The 24,375-nt window shown below is 37.4% G+C and overlaps 1 protein-coding gene and 1 long non-coding RNA gene across 11 annotated transcripts in view; one reads left to right on the top strand and one right to left on the bottom strand.

The window, feature by feature from the left end:
• LOC137487413 (uncharacterized) overlaps positions 1-7,903 on the top strand; it is a 37,274-nt gene extending 29,371 nt beyond the window's left edge. For 5 of the 8 annotated variants that reach the window (XR_015506098.1, XR_015506099.1, XR_015506101.1 and 2 more), the window contains 2 exons: positions 1,584-1,772; positions 3,669-3,789. This is a non-coding gene — a long non-coding RNA (uncharacterized LOC137487413). Of the gene's footprint in view, positions 1-1,583; positions 2,080-3,668; positions 5,519-5,611 lie in introns of those variants that run through there. The other 3 variants (XR_015506095.1, XR_015506096.1, XR_015506097.1) reach the window with 3 other exon arrangements.
• On the bottom strand, positions 1,357-23,650 carry si:ch211-223a10.1. Of its 3 annotated transcripts, none has more exons than XR_015506086.1 (10): positions 23,079-23,370; positions 21,649-21,784; positions 21,395-21,505; positions 18,773-18,905; positions 8,388-8,566; positions 6,630-6,703; positions 6,376-6,538; positions 6,190-6,272; positions 5,917-6,088; positions 1,357-4,079 (listed from the first exon to the last, which is right to left on the bottom strand). XR_015506086.1 is itself a non-coding variant. In XM_087279525.1 (10 exons), the coding sequence occupies exons 3-10, from the start codon at positions 21,484-21,486 to the stop codon at positions 3,621-3,623; spliced, it is 1,374 nt and encodes a 457-aa protein (XP_087135651.1). In that variant the 5' UTR covers positions 21,487-21,505; positions 21,649-21,784; positions 23,448-23,650; the 3' UTR covers positions 1,357-3,620. The 3 variants fall into 3 exon arrangements, 2 of the variants coding, with proteins under 2 accessions (XP_087135651.1, XP_087135650.1); XM_087279525.1 differs by lacking the exon at positions 23,079-23,370 and adding an exon at positions 23,448-23,650 and having other exon boundaries at positions 5,917-6,107; XM_087279524.1 differs by having other exon boundaries at positions 5,917-6,107.
• Positions 23,651-24,375: the final 725 nt, after the last annotated feature.

Below are 24,375 nucleotides of genomic sequence, written 5' to 3'. Positions count from 1 at the left end.
AGTTTTTCCTTAAATCAAGCAAAATAATCTGCCAATGGGGTAAGCAAAATAATCTTATCACAAATCGAAAAACAAGCTTTTACCACTTTATAGAATACCAAAGTGATTTCCAACACTTGACTGATGCTATGAAGTGAATTTGTTGTGAAAGTATGCCAGTGAATCTCTAAACAAAATCATACACATGCACAACCGTAAAGTTGAACTGTATAGCTTCTGCAGTACATTTCTTCATTGCACGGACCGATAGGGAAGGCTAATTCTTATCTTGAGTATATTCAAACAATAAGATTTCGCCCATCCCTAGCGTGGGACCAAATAAACCGGCAGTTAGACTGAATTAGCATTTAATCCAGTAATAGATTGTGGGACTGAAGATGAGCACATGATGCAGTGATTCACAGTGAAAGACTTTTCAGAAACTGATCCCCTATGCAGACAAACAGCGTCTGGGAAAATACAATAAATGGCCTGAATCAAACCCTCTACTGGATGTCACATGGATAACCTTGACTATTTAGTTGCATTAGTAGGACTGTGCCACAATAGCTCCAAAATGCATTTATTTGTTGCCTTGTCACTTAGAGCAATGATATAAGCTTGCAGATTCCCCTACTGAATGGCATCGCTGCAGAAAAATCAATGAAAAATTAGCAGCGGACTGCACAAGCCTCGCAGATGATTAATGACAGACACATCTTAAAAGCAGGCCTGGAAATGAAGCTAGAGTGTTTCACTATGCTAATGCAGTGAGAAGAACGCTCTGATAAAACTATGTTCAAAATGTTAGATACATTTAGTGTTAAACTAGCTCAGATTGATATAATAAAAGATTATGCAATAATGGACCCTATCCCAGTGTTGGAAAAGAATGGCACAAATGCCACAAAAATGCTTCACAAGGGTTTAAAATGCACTAAGCTTTACAAACTATCACACAGATTTCTGATTGCAGGAGGCAATCAGTAATTTGGATTAATAATCGCTGTTTTGTTGAGCTTGTGACTGAATTCTGCTTGTTTCCAATTTGTATTCTAATCATTTATGTATAATATACATTTAATTTTAAACTCTTTATAATATTTTGAATGATTAATGTAATAAGGCAAAACTGTTTCACATGAAAGACAACACATACAGTTAATAAGGTAATTGCTCATAAGACAAAACAAATCCTCTGGAAATCAATGGCAGGAGCCAAATGTTGGCCCATATACTGTAGATTTCAGACCTTATGCCAATATAATGTCATAAAAATGACTGGGCATCAATTTTTAATTATTCTTTATTCACCGGTTTGCATTTCCATTTCAGTTAAGTATGTTAATTATTTCATACAAATATAAAACGCATTAATTGACATTGAAAGGCATTTATTTTGACAGAACAGTACAGTAATGGTACAAGACAGAAATGACCTCTGCTTTACTCAAGCATTATTATAAGACTTTTTTAACCTGCGCGATATAATTTCCCTTGGGTCGTACAAACTATTGAAATCCAAACCATTTTTTTTTGTTCAAATTATTTAAAAGTGTTACATTTTACATAATTCATTCATTCATTTTCTGCCGCTTTTTCAGGGCCAAGTCACGGGGACAGCAGTCTTAGGAGAGAACCCTAGACTTCCCTCTCCCCAGACACTTCCTCCAGGTCCTCCAGGGGGATCCCGAAGCATTCCTAGGCCAGCCAAGAGACATTGTCCCTCCAGCGTGTCCTGGGTCTTCCCCAAGGCCTCCTCCCGGTTGGACATGCCTGGACTACCTCCCTAGGTAGGCGTCCAGGAGGCATCCGAAACAGATGCCCAAACCACCTCAGCTGACTTCTCTCGATGTGGAGGAGCAGCGGCTCTACTCCGAGCTCCTCCCTAGTGTCAGAGCTTCTCAGCCTATCGGCAAAGCTTTTGATTTACCGGTCAATCTACGTTCCTACTCTCACCTATGGTCATGAGCTTTGGGTCATGACCGAAAGGAAATGAGTTTCCTTTCGAAGGGTGGCAGGGCGCATTTTACATAATATTCCTTTTAAATTTAGGCTGGAATACACTTTAAAACAGATTTACTTACACTTTGTGTTTAGAAAACAAAGAAAAGAAAAAAAAACAACAGCCAATGATTACAGTACAAGGTTTTCAGTTTCTATACAGTTTGTTCAAAAATCATCTTAAAAGATCAAACATGTCTGACCTTCCAACTGGGTACAATCATAGTCTGAATCTAGAAAGTGTCCATCATAAACTACACAATCTTTCCTTTTCTATAAACTCTGACGGCTGATTGGCTTTGACTTTTGGTAACTAGCACTGCCTCCCCTAGACTGTAAACTGATGTAAAAGCTGTAAAAGTTTTGCCACTTATTTATCAGGGGTCACCACAGTGGAATGAACCACCAACTATTCCAGCATATGTTTTGCGCAGCAGATGCCCTTCCAGCGCAGCCCAGTACTGGGAAACACCCACACACTCTCGCTTTCACACACTCATACACTACGGTCAATTTAGTTCATCCAATTGACCTATAGCGCATGTCTTTGGACTGTGGGGGGAATCAAAGCACCCGGAGAAAACCCACATGAACACAGGGAGAACATAAAAACATCACACAGAAATGCCAACTGGCCCTGCTGGGATCTGAACCAGCGACCTTCTTGCTGTCAGGCGACAATGCTAACCACTGAGCCACTATGCCGCCCCAAGTTGTAATATATTGTGTAGAATTAAAAGCAAACAATTAAATCTAAATATTTGATTAATTCATAAATGAAGCAAGTGTATGTATGAATGAATCACTGAATCAAATTTGATCTGTTTGAAAATCATTCAGGAACAAAAGGCTGCAGTGTTGCTATAAAGTGAACAAACATTTATCTATGGTATTGTTTGGAATTATTTTTGTTGGCAAAACAAAAATAAAAGACAAATTGTTTTTAAAATGTAACTCAGTAAATATTAACAATGACACTTATTTTAAATACCAATTCTCACTATTAATATTGGCAGTTTATTAGTACTCATAAAGTACACGTTTTAGTACACATTACCTAAACCTACAGTGACTACTGCCTAATAACTAGGGCCAGACGGAATCTGCTGGCATTTTTTGCTATTTCTGCGCAGAATTTTGGTAAAAAATCTGCGGATTTATGCAGAATGATTTTGGGAGTATCGTAACTAAAACCTTAATATATAAAATAAAAAGCAATACCTTTTTAACGTGTATTAAATGTTTACAAAGCAAATCCAATTAGACCCACTTTATTTGGGGCCGTATGGGCCTACTAATTCCTAATAATAAGCAGCAAGTTAGTTTTTTTGTGGCAAAAGTCAATGTTAAAAATTGTTAATAGTAAAAATTGTACCTAAAATTAAAGTGTGACCATAGTAATTTCTTGTTTATTTCACTGTTGTATAAAATCAGTAACACATTTGTGACTGTGTTGATATTGAATAACAGTTCACTTGCTTGGTTGACATTGGTGAACATCGTCATCCCTTACAAAACAAAAACCTACACACTGATACTTTATGCTTTCATAACTTGAATTTTAGAAGAATTTAAACTGTTTTCTGGCTGGCTCCACACATACACAATAAATATCACACACCCATAAAAAAAAGTCTCTATATGCTAAAAGACTGACTGCGCTGCTGTCTTCTTTTCCCTTCCAGCAGGAATGAAACAACTGTACCCAACCGCTGTCTTTTGGAAGGGCCCTTTAGGTCATACCGCCTGTAATAGGTGGTGGTCCCCCTGGAAATGGCATCAAGCTGCTCTCCTAATAACCATCCCACCCAGAACAGAGAGAGGAGGTTGAGCAGGGTCAGCAGGAGGACCCAGGCCTCTCGCCCCGCCACCGAGCCCCAGTCTGACAGCTGCAGGCCTGAAACTTTCAGGTAGAGGTAGAAAATGGCACTGAGGATGAAGATGAGGTGAGCCATTACCATAGACATGAGGAAGAGGATGAAGGTGCGGTGGTTTTCCCGTCCCACACACTGGTTGATGAAGAGGCAGTGGTGGTCGTAGTCCTTGATGCACATGTCACACAGGCGACAGTGTTTACAGTTCTCCACTTGGATTAGCTAAAAGAAAAAGAGTTGTAGATATGAGATGTATTGTATTATTACTATTAATAATTATAATTCATACACACACACACATGTGAATTAGGTGTTTTTTTCTGCTGTGGCGACTAAAGGAAAATTAATGAATGAATATATGTAAATTAAATGTCTCAAAATATGTCAATCGGAAAACATATCCAGTGCTGATTATTATTATTATTTACATACATATTTTAAATGATTGCTTTGATTATTGTTAATAAAATGTTCAATCTAATAATAACTTAATATGAACACTCACCAGCCACTTTATTAGGTACACCTGTCCAGTCACATGGCAGCAACTCAATGCATTTAGGCATTTAGACATAGTAAAGACAATCTGCTCCAGTTCAAAGAAAGGGGATTTAAGTTACTTTAAATGTGGCATGGTTGTTGGTGCCAGACGGGCTGGTCTGAGTATTTCAGAAACTGCTGATCTACTGGGATTTCCACACACAACCATCTCTAGGGTTTTTCAGAGAATGGTCTAAAGAAGAGAAAATATCCAGTGAAATGCAGTTTTGTGATTGCAAATGCCTTGTTGATGCCAGACGTCAGAGGAGAATGGCCAGACTGGTTCGAGCTGATAGAAAGGTGACAGTAACTCAATTAACCACTCGTTACAACCGACGTATAGAGAAGAGCATCTCTGAACGCACAACACGTCAAACCTTGAGGTGGATGGGCTATAGCAGCAGAAGACCACAATGGGTGCCACTCCTGCCAGCTAAGAACCGGAAACTGAGGCTACAATTCGCACAGGCGCACCAAAATTGGACAATAGAAGATTGGAAAAACGTTGTCTGGTCTGATGGGTCTCAATTTCTGCTGTAACATTCGGATGTCAGTGTCAGAATGTGGTGTCAACAACATGAAAGCATGGATCCATCCTGCCTTGTATCAACAGTTCAGCCTGCTGGTAGTGGTGTAATGGCGTGGGGGATATTTTCTTGGGATACTTTGGGCCCATTAGTACCAATTGAGCATTGTGTCAACACCACAGCCTGAGTATTGTTGCTGACCATGTCCATCCCTTTATGACAACAGTAAACCCATCGTCTGATGGCTACTTTCAGCAGGATAATGTGCCATGTCATAAAGCGCGAATCATTTGAGACTGGTTTCTTGAACATGAAAATGAGTTCACTGTACTCAAATGGCCTCCACAGTCACCAGATCTCAATCTAATAGAGCACCTTTGGGATGTGGTGGAACGGGAGATTCAAATCATGGATGTGCAGCCAACAAATCTGCAGCAACTGCGTGATGCTATCATATCAATATGGACCCAATATCTGAGGAATATTTCCAGTACCTTGTTGAATCTATGCCACAAAGGATTAAGGCAGTTCTGAAGGCAAAAGGGGGTCCAACACGGGACTAGTAAGGTGTAGCTAATAAAGTGGCTGGTAAGTGTGTGTATATACAGTATATATATACATACAATTTTTGTTAAATATTGGTACTTATTACTATTTACTAACAATGACTAGTATTCTTAGTAACAGCAATAATAATAGTATTGATTTTCGGTAATTGCTGGTGACTTAAAGTCAAAGAAAACAATTTTGATGCAGTAAAAAAACTCTCAAAATATGTAGTAAGTGTAATGTAAATAACAAAAAAACTTATTTAGCTATTGACTATTCAAAAAATGTTACTTATTTTACAAAACTAAGCATAATAATAATAATAATTTAAAAGTTTTCTTTTGTGCTCTTACTTCGACCCCTTAACAAATAAACATTTTGATGCAGTATCAGCAAAGTCAGCAAACAGATTCAGACCCAGTGCTGGTTAATGAAGTGCTCACCTCACAGTAAATACAGAATCTGTCTGGGCTCTGTCCAGCTTCCATTAAGTCTCCTATGCTGGAAAACCGGGAATCAGTATCAGCGTCTTTGAGTTGTCCAGGGCTCTGCTTTAAAACCTTCCAAAAAAGTCCAGCGAGCACACAAAAATGGACCAGTGAAAGGTGTAAGAGTGTATGAGCTGGCCAGAAACGTAAGCTGTTAAGGAAACACTGACATAAAAGTAAAAACAAAAACGTAACTTTTGTAAGTGGCTGTTGAAATGCAAAGGATATTAGGTATAATTTTATAGAGAAAGCAAACAGTGGAATGAATTAGGCCTGCAGTCAGAGTTCCCAGGTAAACAGGATTTGGTAACCTGTAGTCGACATCCACACACACAAAAAGGAAATATAACAATAAGATCACAACATCATGCAAAGTAAAGCAATGCAGTTCCCATCCGATCATAACCCTTTAACCTCTGAAAGCTGCTCAGTCTGTGATACTGAGACAGAATGGTTTTTGCCATGAAGGGGAAAAGCACCGCAGAGAAGATTCCTCCATATTCACCAAGAGCAGCAGCTATAACGAGAACCGCAACCCCGCTGAGAGATGGCAAAAGCAGCATCCAGAAGTACATAACTGCAGAACAGAGCACTTTATGAATAAGCATTATTACAGCCGATGGATATATCATTATACAACAAACCCACAGGAAGCAAAACAACAATACCATATGAATCCTTAGGAATCAGATTTTTTGGTTGTTGACTGAAATCCGTCAAAATCTTGGAGAGCTGCTGATGCCTAGACAAATATTAGAGGATAAAAGAAAATAAAGTTTAATTAATAGTAGGAAATATTCTGAATATTACATAAAATACAAATAGTCACAACATACTAGGGCTGCACAATATAATATAATTTCAGCATTGATATCGCACAATGTGTGAATCTGCAATAGTCACATCTCAGGAGTGGTAATGTTGAGTTGGTTTTTAGATGACCAGGAGCCATAGTTGTTTTTATTTAGCTTTTTTAAGTGGAAGTCTGCCTTTATTGCCTGTGACTGTATGAACATTTCAAGAGAGTATCAAGCATTCAGGCATAAGAAACTTGTACCATTTGTAACTAAACCCAATCATTTTTATTTTATTATTTATTTGAAGATGATGCAGTGTTATTTTAAATGAGATTTTTCTAATTTCTGTACCTGAATACTGTTTCACAAAACCAATAAGCAACATTGTTTTATTAAATTTGTGCTTGATTAAATCCCCTATTGCAATCAATTAATGAGCACTTCCGATTAGTGTTATTCAAGGCATCTGATCTAAACTGAACTGTATTCAGGGTATCTGTGGGGTCTTTAAAAGTCTTAAATTTCAAACACCATTTTTTTGGCCTTAAAAAGTCTTAAATCCAATAAAATATTGTGTTGTAGGTCTTTAGGTCATTTTAAACGGGTCTTGATTTTCCTGTCTATGTAAAGCTATACCCAATTGGGCCAACAACTATCAAATCAATAACAATATATTTTAAAACTTTATTTACTTATAAATACGGTTTAATTATCTTCCTTACAATGACATTTGTTTTTAAGGTTTTTTAAAGGTTTTGACTTGGCCTTTAAAAACATCATTAGCATTTAGCCCTGTGTAAATCTTAAATTTCATTCATTATGATCTTAAAAAGTAATATATATTTCTTGATAAAACCAGTAGTTTATTCATATCACAAGACAGTATTTATCACAGAAATACAAAATATCGCAATGTCAGATTTTTTCAATATCGTGCAGCCCTACAACATACAATACAGCATGATTTTCTTTGAATGTGTCCCATTTAAAAATAGACATTAAATGGATAGATCACCCAAAAATGACAAATAGTTTTTTTTTATTTGATTTATTTATTTACTTGTTGACTTCGAAAGTGTTTGTAGCTGCTGTCTTGATTTCATGAATCACCAAGAACCATTAGTGGACTTACCACTAACTGTACTGTAACTGTAAAAAAAAAAAAAAAAACTAAAATTTTTACAAAAAAATTACAAACAAAAAAAAAAATTTACTAAATTACTAAAAAATTACTAATACTTTCCTTCTTAGACTTTACAGACCTGAAACTTGCCTATAGCACTTATTTATTGTTGCTCTTACAGTTGTGTAAATTGCTTCCTTGTCCTCATTTGTAAGTCGCTTTGGATAAAAGCATCTGCTAAATGACTAAATGAAAATGTAAGAACACAGTTTCATTAAAAAAAATCTACATTTTACACCTAGGATGGCCTGAGAGTGAGTAAATTAACAGCAATTTTTTAAAAAACTATCACTGTTAACTGTCAACTGTAGGACATCCGATTTATTTCTTGATTTTCTTCTGCAGCTTTTATGACTTTATTTATGCATATATAGTCCTAGCATGTGACAACTGAATTAATTTAATCTTTACAATTTTTTTTTTCATTTTATTGTTTTTCAACAGACCTAAAAGTATTTCCTTGATTACAGAGGTCTAGAGGCGTGAGGCCCGTGTGGTTTGTCATGTGTAAAATATGGAGTCCGGCACTCTTCAACAGCAGCCAGCACACCTCAATCATGCCCTTCTCTGCTGCCACGTGAAGCGCTGTCGCCCCCTGATGGTCCACAGCCTCTGGTGAGCATCTCTGATTAAAGATTTAACAGGCAAAAACGACTGTCGATCAGTTGCACAGATAGGGCAAACCCCCAAACACATGCATTATACAAACAATACACTGATTAAATACTTTTTCTAAAACATCAAATCGTGAGTTCGGACTGTCATGGCTATGAAAAAAAACAGCTTTAAAGCATAAATGAGTTTAAGATGGTGCCGTAGCAAAGCCTATTATTGTAAGTCTCTTTAATCTCAGTCTGTTCTAGATTACAATTGAAGAAAACCTCAGGAAAAGAGCAGCTAACTCTAAATAACTGATAACAACACTAAGTAATATATAAGTGCACAATGCTGCTTAAAATGCTAGAACTCTTTAATATATTGTCTGACATTGCTGTAATAACTTAATACAGTCATCATACTTGGTGTGAATAGTCAAAAAAGATAGATAGTTTACCTAAAAATGTGCTAATTGTTTACTTTAAAAAGCACTCTTACTCTAGCACTAAATAGGTTGTTTTCACATGACATCATTGATGACGTGCAAAATTCAGATGGAGGGCAGGAAGTGGTTCTTCTACATAGGAATCGCTATAGAACATAAAAATATTTCTGTTTTATGTGGTTTATAATTGTTTAAATTGGCCAAAATAAGAAATGCAGAACACCTTTTATAGACTTAAAAAAAAGTTTTAGCTCATAAAAGGGAGAAAATTCAAGAAACTGGCTGAAAACGGAAGAAAATGCCACATGTAATAAACATTTTTTCAATACATTCATGTGTACAAACTGTAGGAGCCATTTAGCAACTTTGCTCATTGTTCCACTAGGTGGTGCTCTTTAACAGGCTTTATAAGTGGGAACGAACATTCAGGTAACAGGTGTTGCTAGACGGAAGGGAGCACATACAGTTTTGACCACACACAATTTCAAACACACACAATTTCAAACGCACACACTTTCAAACGCACACACTTTCACACACACACCCACAAACACAAATAAACGCTCACGCGCATTCACACAGAGAGCCACACACATTCATTCATGCTTTAGCATGACGGTTTGTTTTGTTTATAAGTCACGATATGTGGCAGTGTTTGACTTCTACGAACGGAAACTTACCTGGAAGGTAATTTGTGAACTATTGGAGTTTGCAACTGCAATAAACGTAAACATCTTCGGAAACAAGTAAGACTGTTCATTTCATTTACACTACATCAGCCAGAGGACAGTGTGCGTCAGCTGGGTGCCTGTCTAACAACATCTCAGGGACTTCAAGCAATAGGCTTAGCCTCTACAATCAAGTCAAAACTGTCGCTTCGCATCGCGGACCCGCCGGGAGTTGCGCCGGACCAGAAGATTCATGCCGGTTGTGTCTGAATGGAGGCCACAAAGTTATCGGCATACTGGGTCTGCTGTGGCGTGTTTGCTCTGCACTTTGGAGGACGACGGACGACGCTTTTCATCAGCACTGCACGACGTGAGTTCTACGCAGATGGTCTTCATATTCGCTGGACAACGGCGCCCACCGCAAGGTATGTGTAGCGCTACAATGCAATGAATGGCCATTCAGTTTGTGTTCAATTTGCGGGGCAAAATCCAATGCATTGGTGACACAAGGGGCGGGTAATTAACGTCGATTTTCTCCGTGAACTCTGCTACTGTTTTGCGAACTTATCGTGAACGCGTGAAATAGGTCATGGAGACGAATGAAACGATCGACAGGCCTGCCGAGCCGTCCGTAGAAATAAAAACTATCGAACATGATAATGATGCGCAAACATCAAAAGAAAAACGCGTTGTTAAACTGACTGCTAAAGCGCTCGCTGATAAACTGGGACGTTTGCAAAATGAAAGGAAAACTAAGCTGAATAAGGCAGCCAGTTTAAGAAATGTGTTGAATGGTTTGATTGAAAAGGGAAATGTTGTACAAGCTCAATGTGTATTTGATGATTTTATTAAGGTATGTGATGAATCAAAAGGTGTTCATGAGTGTTTGATGGGTATGTTACCTGATACTGAACAAGAAAAACATGATGTGTGGTTTAAAGCCAAAATGATCGCCAATAATGAGCTCATTTATAAGGTGCAATTGTGGTTATCAAATTCTGGTCAAAATGTGAGTGTTGGTCCTACTGGTAGCCAAATTGGTGATGGTATTAATCCAGAGGATAGTGTTTCAAATGCAACTAGTAAACGCTCAGGGAAAAGTGCAGGTAGTAAATCAAGCACTACTTCTTCTGTGCGAATTAAAGCACAAGCGGAAAAGGCTGCATTGCTTGCTCGTATAGCAGCTTTAAAGGAAAAGCATGCATTGGAAGAGCAAGAGCAGCAGATAAAGAGAAAATTAGAGCAACAGGAGTTGGATACTATGTTGGCTGAAACTGCTGCCAGACTGTCCGTGCTCGAAGCTTCTGACAATTTCTGCAGTGAAAATGCATCTGATGCTATGAATTCTTACTTGACGAGAGAAACACAAAGTTTAGCACCTCTACACAAACTGGACCCGATGGCAAGTGAATTTAAATGTGCACCTCAAAGTAAACCACAACAAACACAGGAGTGGACATCATCATCAACAACCCCCCCACTTTTAGCCGGAGCGCTACATCAAGCTAGTCAACAGCCCACCACTAGACCAAAGGAGTGGTCTGGTTTAAATAAACAAACAACTGAAATCAACCGAAATTTACATCAGCAACCAACCCAACTTAATGTGCCAAATACAAATCAAAGGTATACAGGAGGATCTAGTTCAGGGGTGCACTGGAGGAATAATACAACATCACTTGTTCAACAACAGCATTTGATATCCTTGCCAGCAAGAAATATCCCTTTGTTCGATGGAGATCCTCTCCAATATGTCTCCTTCATGAGAGCTTTTGAACAAGGAGTGGAAGAAAAGGCTAGTAAGAGCGACTGTTTGTACTATCTGGAACAGTTCACTAGGGGGCAACCAAGAGAGCTTGTTCGCAGCTGTTTGTATATGATGCCTGAGCTAGGTTATGATAAAGCAAAGCAGCTGGTACAGGAACACTTTGGCTGTAAGTACAAGATTGCTGTGGCGTACATTGAAAAGGCTTTATCTTGGGCTCCAATAAAGAATGAAGATGTTAATGCTCTACAGGCTTACTCTCTCTTTCTGCGAGGCTGCTGCAATGTTATGGAGGAACTTCAGTATATGCATGAGCTGGATATGCCAAGTAACATAAGGGCAATTGTCTTAAAGCTGCCATTTAAACTTCGAGATCAATGGAGGACTGCTGCACATGATTTACAGGAAACCACAGGAAACAGAGCCTTGGTCAATGACCTGGTGAGAGTTATAGAAAGACATGTTCAAATTCTGTCTGATCCATTGTATGGCAATATTAGCGACTCACCATCTGCAACAACTGGTCAAAGAGCTGTCAATAGGCCACGAGTATCTCCAGAACAAAGAACTAAAGGAAAAAGCTTTGCTACTACCATTACACCTGTGAAAGTTGAGTGTACCACAGGATCAAGGACCATCTCACCTAGACATAACTCTGCATCTGCTTTATTCTGTGCATACTGTTCTCAGAGTCATCTATTAGAACATTGTCAACAGTTCAAATGCAAAAAACACAGAGACAAGATTAATTTTCTGAAGGAGAAACACCTCTGCTTTGGTTGTTTGAGTACTTCACACATGAGTCGTGACTGTGAGAAACGCCTAACTTGTAAAATATGCAGCCAAAGCCATCCTACTGTACTTCATATTAACAAGAGCGACACAGCTAGCATGCATAAAGCGCATGTTGCTAAGGTCACAGTAAGTACTTCTACTCAAGTTGACAAAGATATTACATCACACTCATTCGCTTCAACTGCTGAGACTTGTGGACGTACAGGGGCCGGAGCAGATCAGTGTCTGTTATCCATTGTGCCAGTCCAAGTCAAGTCCATCAAATCTGATCAGGTAATACTGACATATGCATTCTTGGATCCTGGCAGCTCCGCCACCTTCTGCTCAGAACAGCTTATGCAAAAGCTTCATCTTACTGGGAAACGAACCCAGTTCCTCTTATGCACTATGGGGCAAGAAAGGGTGGTGCCAGCATATTCACTCACAGGACTGGAAGTGTCTGGTATTAATGGTAATGTCTTCCATGAACTTCCTCAAACCCTAACACAAAAGAAAATGCCCGTAAACACTGATAACATTGTTACTGCTGAAACTCTGGTAAAATGGCCATACCTGGTAGGGTTAACACCTCCCAAGATAGAAGCTAACGTAGACCTGTTGATTGGAAGCAACGCACCAAGGTTGTTGGAACCTTGGGAGGTTATTAATAGCCGTGGGAATGGCCCATATGCTATAAGGACCGTGCTGGGATGGGTCATTAATGGTCTTGTGCATGGAGAAGACTCCTGTCTTAATGCTGAATGTAGGTCAGCTGTAGTTAACAGGATTTCAGTATGTAAATTGGAGGAAATGCTGAATAACCAGTATAATCATGACTTTAACGAAAGAGTCACAGAAGAGAAAGGGCTATCAAGGGAAGACAAGAAGTTCATGGATATTGTGGAAAGATCTGTAACACTTAAAGACAACCATTATCAAATTAAACTGCCTCTTAAGAAAGACGTGCATCTGCCCAATAACTTTGCTGTGGCAAAACAAAGGCTAACAAGTCTAAAACGAAAGTTTCTCCAGAATGAACATTTCTTCAAAGAGTACCGCAATAAAGTCAACGACATGTTACTCAATGGTTTTGCAGAGAAAGTACCTACCCAGCAGTTAAGTGGCAGCAGTGGTAAAGTGTGGTACATTCCTCACCACGGAATATATCATCCCAGGAAGAAAAGTCTGCGTGTGGAATTTGACTGTTCTGCATCATTTAAAGGATCATCATTGAATGAACAGCTCCTGCAAGGTCCCAACTTTAATAGCACACTGATTGGAGTCCTCCTGAGGTTTCGGCAAGAACCTGTGGCATTCATGGGGGATGTGCAAGCAATGTACTATCAAGTTAAGGTTTCAGAGGAGGATAGAGACCTTCTGCGGTTCTTGTGGTGGCCTGAGGGAGATCTCACGAAAGATGCGTCAGAATTCCGCATGACTGTCCATTTATTTGGTGCGGTATCATCTCCAAGCTGTGCCATCTTTGCTCTGAGGAAAACAGCTGATGATAATCAGGCTGAATTTCCAGCAGAAATTCCACAAACTGTCAAAGAAAACTTCTATGTCGACGACTGCTTGAAGAGTGTAGAATCTGAGAAGAAAGCTGTAACAATGATCAAACACCTGACCACGCTCTGCCAAAAGGGAGGATTTACCTTGACAAAGTGGGTAAGCAACAGTTGCTATGTACTGCAAGCCATGCCACAGGAATATAGAGCTAAGGGTGTGGAAGAACTTGACATGGACCGAGATGAACTTCCCATGGAAAGAGCCCTTGGATTACAGTGGTGTGTTCAGAAGGACACATTTGCATTCAAAATGGCACCTTGTCAACGGTCCTGTACTAGACGTGGAATGCTATCTGTCTCCAGTTCAGTGTATGACCCACTTGGTTTCCTGGCACCAATTCTACTACCTGCAAAGATAATGCTGCAAGAATTGTGCAGAAGAAACTATGGATGGGATGAAACGGTACCTCAAGAGCTACTACACCGCTGGACAAGATGGATAGAGGAGTTGGAAATGCTGTCTAACTTTGAGATTAATAGATGCATCAAGCCCAAAGACTTTGGAACTGCCATACATGCTGAGCTTCATCATTTCTCAGATGCTAGCGAACTAGGATATGGGGCAGTTACCTATCTCAGGATCCAAAATAGCAAAAACGTCATCCATGTTGCATTTGTGATGGGCAAAGCCAGAGTTACACCTTTAAAGACTGTTACCATTCCCCGTCTAGAGTTAACAGCTGCAGTTCTTGCCGTTCGTATGGATCTGATGCTGAAAAAAGAGCTGCAAATCCCACTGGCAGAATCAATATTCTGGACAGACAGCACATCAGTGCTTAAGTACATAAATAATGAAGACAGACGTTTTCATACGTTCTTGGCTAATAGGGTCACCATTATAAGAGAAGCAACAACAATTTTACAGTGGCGGTACATTCGTTCCAAGGAAAACCCAGCAGATGATGCATCTAGAGGTCTGAGGGTGGGTGACTTCATTGAACACAATAGGTGGATAGTAGGTCCAAGTTTCTTGTATAAGTCAGAAGAGGATTGGCCAGCTGATAGAGCTGACATGGTGATCAAAATTGATGATCCGGAAATAAAAAGAGAAGTTTTAGTTAACGCAGTAAGTGTAACTGACTCCTCAGATAGCACCACTCGTTTAATTGCGCATTTCTCAGATTGGAAGAGATTGAGGGTAGCCGTAGCTTGGTTTCTTAAGTATAAGAGAATGCTTCAGGAACAGTCTCACAAGAGGAAAGAGTCTAAGACTTCTTATGTGGGTATGCAGAGCGTTCCAGTGCATGAAAGGTGCACTTTGTCCATTGAAGACATGAGTGAGGCAGAGCTTGCCATTATACGCTTTTGTCAACAGCAACGATTTAGTGAGGAAATCGCTACCTTGTCAGCTGGAAAAGGAACTGTGAGTAAGCAAAGCCCTCTGTACAAACTGGATCCACTTTTGGATAACGGACTTCTAAGAGTCGGTGGGCGACTAGCCAGAGGTTCACTACCAGAGGAAGCTAAGCATCCACTGATTTTGTCCAAAGACCAACATATAGCTACTCTCCTCCTGCGAAATATTCATGAACGGCTCGGACATAGTGGTCGAAACCACATACTGTCCACATTACGAAGGAAATATTGGATCACAGGTGCTAATTCGGCAGTAAGAAAGATAATGTCTGACTGTTGTCTCTGCAGAAGACAAAATGGTCGAATGATGCTACAGAAGATGGCAGACTTGCCCATGGAGAGGATTCTTCCGGACAAACCACCATTCACCAACACTGGGGTTGACTACTTTGGTCCTATAGAGGTGAAAAAAGGACGAGGCACTGCCAAGCGATATGGCGTGATATTCACTTGCTTGTCTAGTAGAGCAGTCCACCTTGAAATAGCCAACTCGTTGAATACAGACGCATGCATTAATGCAATACGTCGGTTTGTCTGTAGAAGAGGTCAAGTTGTTAATTTACTGTCTGACAATGGTACCAATTTTAAAGGAGCAGAGAAGGAACTCCGAGAGGCACTCCTAACCTTGAACCAGACAAATATTGGAGGAATGCTACAACAAAAGGGCATCAAATGGAGTTTCAATCCTCCTGCAGCGTCGCACTATGGTGGTGTTTGGGAGCGTATGATTCGCATGGTGAGAAGAATTCTCTCTTCAGTCCTTCATCAACAAAAATTAGACGATGATGGACTCCACACAGTAATATGCGAAGTTGAAGCCATCTTAAACGACCGCCCCATCACCAAGTTATCTGACGATCCAAATGATCTAGAACCCCTGACACCTAATCATATCCTCCTCATGAAAGGTAAGCCGTCTTTGCCACCAGGGCTGTTTGAACACCATGATCTGTACATCAGAAAGCGATGGAGGCAAGTTCAGTACATATCTGATCTCTTTTGGAAACGGTGGATTCGTGAATACCTGCCATTATTGCAAGAGAGGCAGAAATGGAACGAACAGAGAAAAAATCTTAAACCAGGAGATATCGTGATCATTATGGATCCTACAGCACCACGAAGCTCATGGCCTCTTGCAAGAGTGCTGGAAGCATTTCAAGACAAGAAAAAGATTGTGCGTTCAGTGCGGCTTCAGACCAAAAGTAGTATAATAGAACGGCCTGTGACTAAACTCTGCCTATTGCAAGAATCAGTTTAGCTTATCTACTATTAAAGTGTCTCCACTGGGTTATTGTGTATTTGAAGTATTATGTATGTGCACTTATTATTGCCTGATGTTCTTTTATGGCTCCTTAATATTATATTTGGGAATTGTTACATTTGTATACAATTAGGGGCCGGGATGTAGGAGCCATTTAGCAACTTTGCTCATTGTTCCACTAGGTGGTGCTCTTTAACAGGCTTTATAAGTGGGAACGAACATTCAGGTAACAGGTGTTGCTAGACGGAAGGGAGCACATACAGTTTTGACCACACACAATTTCAAACACACACAATTTCAAACGCACACACTTTCAAACGCACACACTTTCAAACGCACACACTTTCACACACACACCCACAAACACAAATAAACGCTCACGCGCATTCACACAGAGAGCCACACACATTCATTCATGCTTTAGCATGACGGTTTGTTTTGTTTATAAGTCACGATATGTGGCAGTGTTTGACTTCTACGAACGGAAACTTACCTGGAAGGAAATTTGTGAACTATTGGAGTTTGCAACTGCAATAAACGTAAACATCTTCGGAAACAAGTAAGACTGTTCATTTCATTTACACTACATCAGCCAGAGGACAGTGTGCGTCAGCTGGGTGCCTGTCTAACAACATCTCAGGGACTTCAAGCAATAGGCTTAGCCTCTACACAAACTTTTTTTGAATGCAATAATTAGTTTGACCTGATTTATACTGTACAGGTCTAACTATGTGTATAAACATGTTAATGTGTTATATGGAAACATCACCACCGCACATGCAAAATCCAGGAGAACATAAATAACGTTCCCTGCCATGCAATCGCTGCAATGAAATCTGTCTTGTTTTGCAACAGTCCATGTCTTTACTGGCGTTTCAGCAGAATAAACAACCATAACATGAACATCAAGATGCGCAGCAGTGATGAATATTTGTTCATGGTAAGTTCATCGACAGAACAAAAAAATGCAACCCTTGCAATAAAAATAGATATTACTGTGGAACACATTTTTCTCCTTACAAAAACAAATAAATAATAATGTAGACTATGCGTCTATGCTTTTGAAAGGAATCATCTGTTTTTTTGTGATGTCTGGAAGATGTATGGGGAAATACTATAGTAATTTATAATAAACATGTTTTTGAACCACATAATAAATGGATTAATGTGTACAGCTCTTTGTTTATGAATGCTACAGAATACTGTAGCATAGCAAACTGATGTACTGTACATCGTAATGGTGTATAATATAGTGTAGAAAACTGAAGCCTGTTGAATTTATTACTAGAGTTGTACCAAAGAAACAATATAATTACTACGACAGTTTAATTCAAGTTAAATTGCAGCGAGCTCTCTGCAACTCTCGCATGGTCGCCCACTGAAGCTAAGAAGGGTTGCACCTGGTCAGTACCAGGATGGGAGACCACATGGGAAAGCTAGGTTGCTGCCGGAAGTGGTGTAAGTGAGGCCAGCAGGGGACGCTCAACTTGCAGTCAGTGTGGGTCCTACTATATAAAAGCACTATATAAATGTAAGGAATAAAGTAGTTATCTAGTTATCTATATGCTTCTAAACACTATAGTTACTATAGTATTTTATAGTACACTATCTACTGCCTCGATGACACACAAATATATTTTAGTTCAGTAGAAAACTCAATTCTCTTCATGATATTAGGATCATGCCCAACATATGTGGTTATTTTCTATTTATATCTCCTTTAAAATATGGTAAAAATCTTCGGACTTCATCTGAATTGCGGTCGTCACCAGAACCACATGATTGAAAACAACCTATTCTCTGAGCACAAACAAGTTACTTTTTATAACTACTGTAGCACTTCTTGTGTGTATTGCCTATTGTAGTAAAAATTTTAAAAAGCTTCCTCAATTGTAACTCGCTTTGGACATAAGTGTACGCTAAATGTAAATGTACCTCAGTCCAAGATGAGATTGGAGGAATTTATTATTACCTGTTATAACAATGATTAGTCCTCCAGTATTCTTAGTAACAGCAATAATAATATTAGCATATTAGTAGTAATACAATTGTTTAAAATTTAACTTGTTTATCCATTGAATATTATAAAAACAAGTATTATTTTATAATTATTATTATTACAGATATGCATGCTGAACTTGATATAGTAAGATGAGATTAGAGGAAGGTATGTGATGGATTTTGAGCAAATTATTAGCAAATATTCTTTTTTTTAACCTAACAAAGTAAACTTAAAAAAAATTACATAAAGTACAATACAATGAAATTACACAGCTAAATAGCCATTTATAGCAGTTTCGAGCAGTCTACATTAGTGTTTTTGTGACCATTTAGCCTACTTGTGCACTATTCTAAAAGCATTGCTTAAAAAAAAAAAAGAAAAGTGAAAGGGCTTACATTTGCTCGAAGGAGATAGCGGACAACGTCAGTATTGCCAGTGGAGGCTGCCAAATGCAGCGGGGTGACCTGATAGTTATCTGGATCTGAGAAATGGAACATTCTAGTCTCCCACAGGTACTGTGTGGCAATACTAAAAAAGGAAAACAATAGATAAACAGAGTGAGAAAAAAGAAATCAAAATTAGGGCTGCACAATATATAGTTTCAGCATCGATATCGCAATGTGATAATTCGCAATAGTCACATCGCAGGATCTGCAAAAGAAATTATACCATTTGTAAGTTTAATAACAATAAATTTTATTGAATTATTTATACAACAAACACTATATGCACTATTATTTTACATGTGATTATTCAATTACTGTATCTGAATGTTCCTCAGAAAGTAAAAAAAAAACACTTTTTATTTCCTTTTTTTCACTTTTTCTTCACTCAAAATTACTTTTGCTGCTTGGTTCAAATAACTGGAAACATCACAATTATTAAGAATTTTAAGGACAACTTAATTCCTTTGTGTTCAATCCACTTAAATATCTAAAAACTGTGATTTGTGTTGGAACTACATGAAGGTATTGTGTGGAACCTCTGGATTTTTTACAGTGTTTATAGTAGTGTTGCACGGTTTACCGGTACTACGCTAGTATCGCGATACTATGGCTTCAAAATACTGGCGGTGCCACTGTAGTTTGTAAACGGTAGTATCATCATTGATGGTCTATCTACAATCGATAATGTTGCATGTGAAAAAGTTACTATAATGCTTACATGTTTGTGCAACAACAGACCATTTTATTTAAATAGTCTGTGGAACCCTTTACGGTTGCACATTTTCTGTTTTCTGAACGCACATCTGAATCGGTTCATTTCTGTTCCTGTCAATATTATTTAGTAGCTACAACTATTGTGTAAATCTCTTAAAAAGAATGACGCACAAAGTGAAATTCTTACCTGATAAGACTGAAAAAAAAACAATAGATGAAAAATAAAAAAAGCAAATATTGCAACAATTTTTGACAACTTCATATAGCCTAATTTTGTTGGAAAATTTCTCTTTTTGTAACAATTTTAATTTGGTATAATTTTTATATTTATTTTAATGTATTTTTGTTGGTTAGTTATCTACAAAATAAAAAAAAGAATGAATACATTTTAGGTGAAGTGACATGCAAATAAATTTTTTTTTCAATAATAAGGGAATTATGAATTAAATTCAAGTAGACCTATTATAACATTTAACATATAGTATTTCTGACAATTTTCATAATAATATGAGTTATGAATTACAGTATCGCAATACTACTTGGTGTTGTGATACTTCAGATGGTATAGTATCATAAGATTAATTAATGGTATCGCGACAACCCTACAAAAGATGAACTCCCCTACAGAATCATCCTAAACAATCAAACTGTATTAATTTTCAAATAGAGATGTTTAAGTCATGTGGTGAAATTATATTCTTACCACAGTATATATCGAAAAATAACAAAATATCGCGATGCTAGGTTTTTCCAATATTGTGCATCAAAATATGAAATATTCCTTGTGAATGCTTTTTGATTTAGAGTTTTTGTCTGCCCAGAATAAATACAGGAATCAGAGAGTGAATATACCTTTTCAATACCTTTTAAGAAATTTTTAAGACTCTCTCCATACATTTTACGACCTTAAAACCACTTTAAATTTCAACTGAAAACACAGGCTAGATTTTAACTTACAGTATATTTACTGAATATTAATTTAAGAAACAAATCCAAAACTAAAACATTATTCATATCCTGAATAAAAATCTATTAAATCTAGCTAATTCAGCAAGTTGGTGCCTATAGAGCTACAGAAATAATGGGGTTGCCTTGGTTACTGCAGTAAACAAAGCAGCATGATGTCAAATCTAGTAGGATTTAATGGATTTCATAAACTACACAGCATCCTGATATTTGCAGATTTAGTTTAGGCAAACTTTAGCATACAACCATACTGTCACGATTACCAGCGATCGTCTTTCAAAAGATCGCTGAATTTCACTAACTATAACTCATGGACTACAATTCCGAAATTTCTGGACTACATATTCATACATGCACTCCGGTCACACTCACACATGCATTCTCATCTAGACTGATTACTCGCACCACTTGAGGATTGTCAGAGACTAATTGCACACACTATTTAAGCCACAAACTCACCTATTCAGTTTGATGAGTCTTGTTATCTGTCACAATGACATTACAAAATGCGTTTTCCTAGCCTTGTTTTCCCGTGTACTTACCTAGCATTGTTTATTTAGTTATCCCTGTCTGCCGCCTGCCTTTCGATTGTTATATTGACTACGATTCTGGATTTGCCTGTAAATATCTGTTTGCACCTGTGCTGACCTTTGCTTGCCTGACGACGAATAAACCTGCATTGTGGATCTTACCTCAGTTGTTTGTATAACTCCCCGTGATTACACATACATTGCAAATTATAAAATAATCTAAAATTTAATACCTTGCAAAATAGCATTCAAGACTTTTTAAGGCCCTCAAATTTCTCTACATTGATTTATCAACGTTTAATATTTTTTAAGACCCCACAGACACCTTGCTGCCACCAGTGTAAAAGGCACAGATACTTACACACTTCCCCCACTGACTGCATAATGAAGAGCTGTTTTCCCTTGCTCATCTGCTATGCGTAAATCTGCACCTTGCTGCATCATCTTGTACATGATATAAATATTGCCATTTCTGTAACACAGTAATAACACAGTACAGTAAGCCCTATTCATAGGAAACCGCCGTTATTATCTTTTAGAGGAAGCAATATTTTGTGATGGATGTTGTAATTAAATTCACAAACATCAGCTAAAGGAGGGCCGGAGCTACTGTACCTGCAAGCAAAGTGAAAAGGGGTTTGTCCTGCATCACAAGGGATGTTTGGATCAGCACCACTGTTCAATAGAAGTTCAGCTACGGCACGATTTCCATTCAGAGCAGCAAAGTGTAGGGCTGTAAAACCTCCCCAACCTGGCAAAAGGGGAGAGGTTTACAAGACATTTATCAAATGTCATCTGTATTTATCATTAGTCATAAAAATGTATAGTCAAGTCCTTTCACATTACAGAATTTCATGATGCTGATGCACAACTGTTCACAAAGAGCTGGCTGATAGTATAGTTAATATATATTGAGAAACCAAATAGAACTAATAGCGGTGATTCCTACCTATTTAGTATGTCTAAATACTGTTAATAATGTATTAAACTTATAATTAAAATGATATATTTTAAAGACATATATAATATTAAGTAAAATTAGGGGTAAATGTTATGAAGATATATTTAAATACATCTTTATATTTCCTATTCTTCAATTTAAAGCAAACTATTTTCTATGGAATACCATTTTACTTGTAATTATAATTGGATAGGATTTTCCTAATTTTCACTTTTGATCTAGTTTCCTTGTTTAGGCAACAACAAAAGGCATTTCTATATGACATATTTTAACAGCAAGTGACATAATTTTGATGGGAAAACAGTGGAGTCTGAGCAAGTATGAAACAAAACAAATAAATACAACGCTGAAACATTATCTTAGCCAGCATTTCATTATAAAACATGATATGATCTTGAATATTTTGATAATTTTTTTATGTCTGTAACTTAACTAATTCAGTAAATGCTAACATGTTAAAATAGTTGTAAAAGAAATTAGTGAATAACCAATCAACTTTTATACCATTCTATACCTGCATAATCAAAATAGTTATTTTTTTATTTACATTTTAAAAGATATTAACATAACAAAATGTACTTTATGCTGAAACAATTATGTAATTACTTGCTAAACAATGGCTGACTTTAACTACACTCATCATTTAGAAAATTTTACAGAGAATCTGAATCAGCACTGCCTTCATTCTCTTATGACTGATCATATTTCAGTAATTATATATATATATAAACAGTTTATACAAACTAAACTGTTTGTTTCTGTTTTAAATATATTATTATTATTACAATTAAGAAAAATAACATTATTCTGTATGCTGTGCCGAGTATTTTTTCCAAATAAAAATGTAAATGTATTAGGTGTAACAGGTGGTAGAAACAGACTCAAACTGTTAAAATAGCACATAAGTTCAGAAATACACAATAAAGTAAACGATATGTTGGTGATAAGAGTAACGTTAGAAAAATGAAGTGAACAGGATGAGGAAGAAGAAAGTGAAATGTTAACCAGCGGATCAGTACGATCTCTTCCATTATCATCTGTTACTGTGGAACAGCTTCTTCCATCTTTAAAACACAACTCTCACCTTTTTGTTTCAGGACTCCTCGATCCTGCTGTAATAAATGGGAAACTCGATCGATCTCACCCCGCTGAACCGATTCAAATATACAACTTCCTGAAACCTGCAGCATTCTGCCAACCGTTCATTTACGCCTTCTTTCGGCCGAAGAAACCCATGGCTAAGTGCAAGATATTCATTATTTAATGATATTTGAATAATTTTGTTAGGTTCCTGCAGCCAATAGGTCTCGGTCCATTATAATACCGTTAGATAATCAATCATCCGATCCGACAAAACAGCCAATCTGATAATATGTAAATATACAGATCTGATTTGAGGAAAGCCCCGCCTTCTGTGGGTGGATTCAACCAATCGACAGAATGTATGTAATACCTTAAATGTCCTCTAGTGGATGCTTAGTGGCCCAAAGTACTCTCCATTAGAAATGCATTCGGTGTTTTCACTCCTCTGCAGACGTCTATAAGAACTAACTTATTGATTAACGCCATTGAAAAATGAAATTTCTTATTAAAATATATTTTTAAAAAGTAAGTAAATAAATAAAGATTCAGTTGCCTGGGTAACGTTAATTACATAAAACTTCCGCCGGTAATACCCGCCCATTATTTATTTCCTGTTTCCGTATTAGCGTCAAATTTAAAGTAAATTCATTCATTCATTCATTCATTCATTCATTCATTCATTCATTTTCGGCTTAGTCCCTTTATTAATCTGGGGTCACCACAGCGGAATGAACCGCCATTTAAAGTACAACCTATGTAAAATAAAAAAGCTGAAACAATTTCTAAGTTACATGTTTATTTTAGCAAGTTTTTCATAAAGTTATGTTACCTTTTTGTCGGACTAATGTGGCTCGTACTGTCTTTATGTCTGTCCTGTAACACATCTTTTTACATCTGTTCCTGACCATGCAAGACAGAACGCATGCTGGTATTGTTTTTTTTTTTTTTTTGTGCTGAAGTAAACCAACCAAAATCCCATTCTCAGATAATTTAACCTATGGAGTCAAATCAGGGCCTTTTATACTTGAAACAAAAAATAGCATCTTGATCAACAGATCAGTAATCTTAAAATCACATGGTAAAAGATATTCTAATATTGTATACATATTTAAGCTATTATTTCGTTTAGTCATTAATTTTTAACTGTTCTTAAAAAAAATAATGAATGTATTTGTAACTAGGCATTGATAAAACTGTTTTATTATTGCTTGGGGTTTCACTTACTTTTATCTTAGTGTTTATTTTTTGTGACATTATTAGTTTTATATAATAAATCGATTAATTCTCTGAATTTTTAA

This window comes from Danio rerio, chromosome 13 (assembly GCF_052040795.2).
Source record: "Danio rerio strain M-AB ecotype USA chromosome 13, GRCz13ab, whole genome shotgun sequence".
Classification (NCBI taxonomy): Eukaryota; Metazoa; Chordata; class Actinopteri; order Cypriniformes; family Danionidae; genus Danio; species Danio rerio.
The sequence above is the reverse complement of the archived record's forward strand: the minus strand, read 5'-3'. Positions and strand labels throughout refer to the sequence as shown.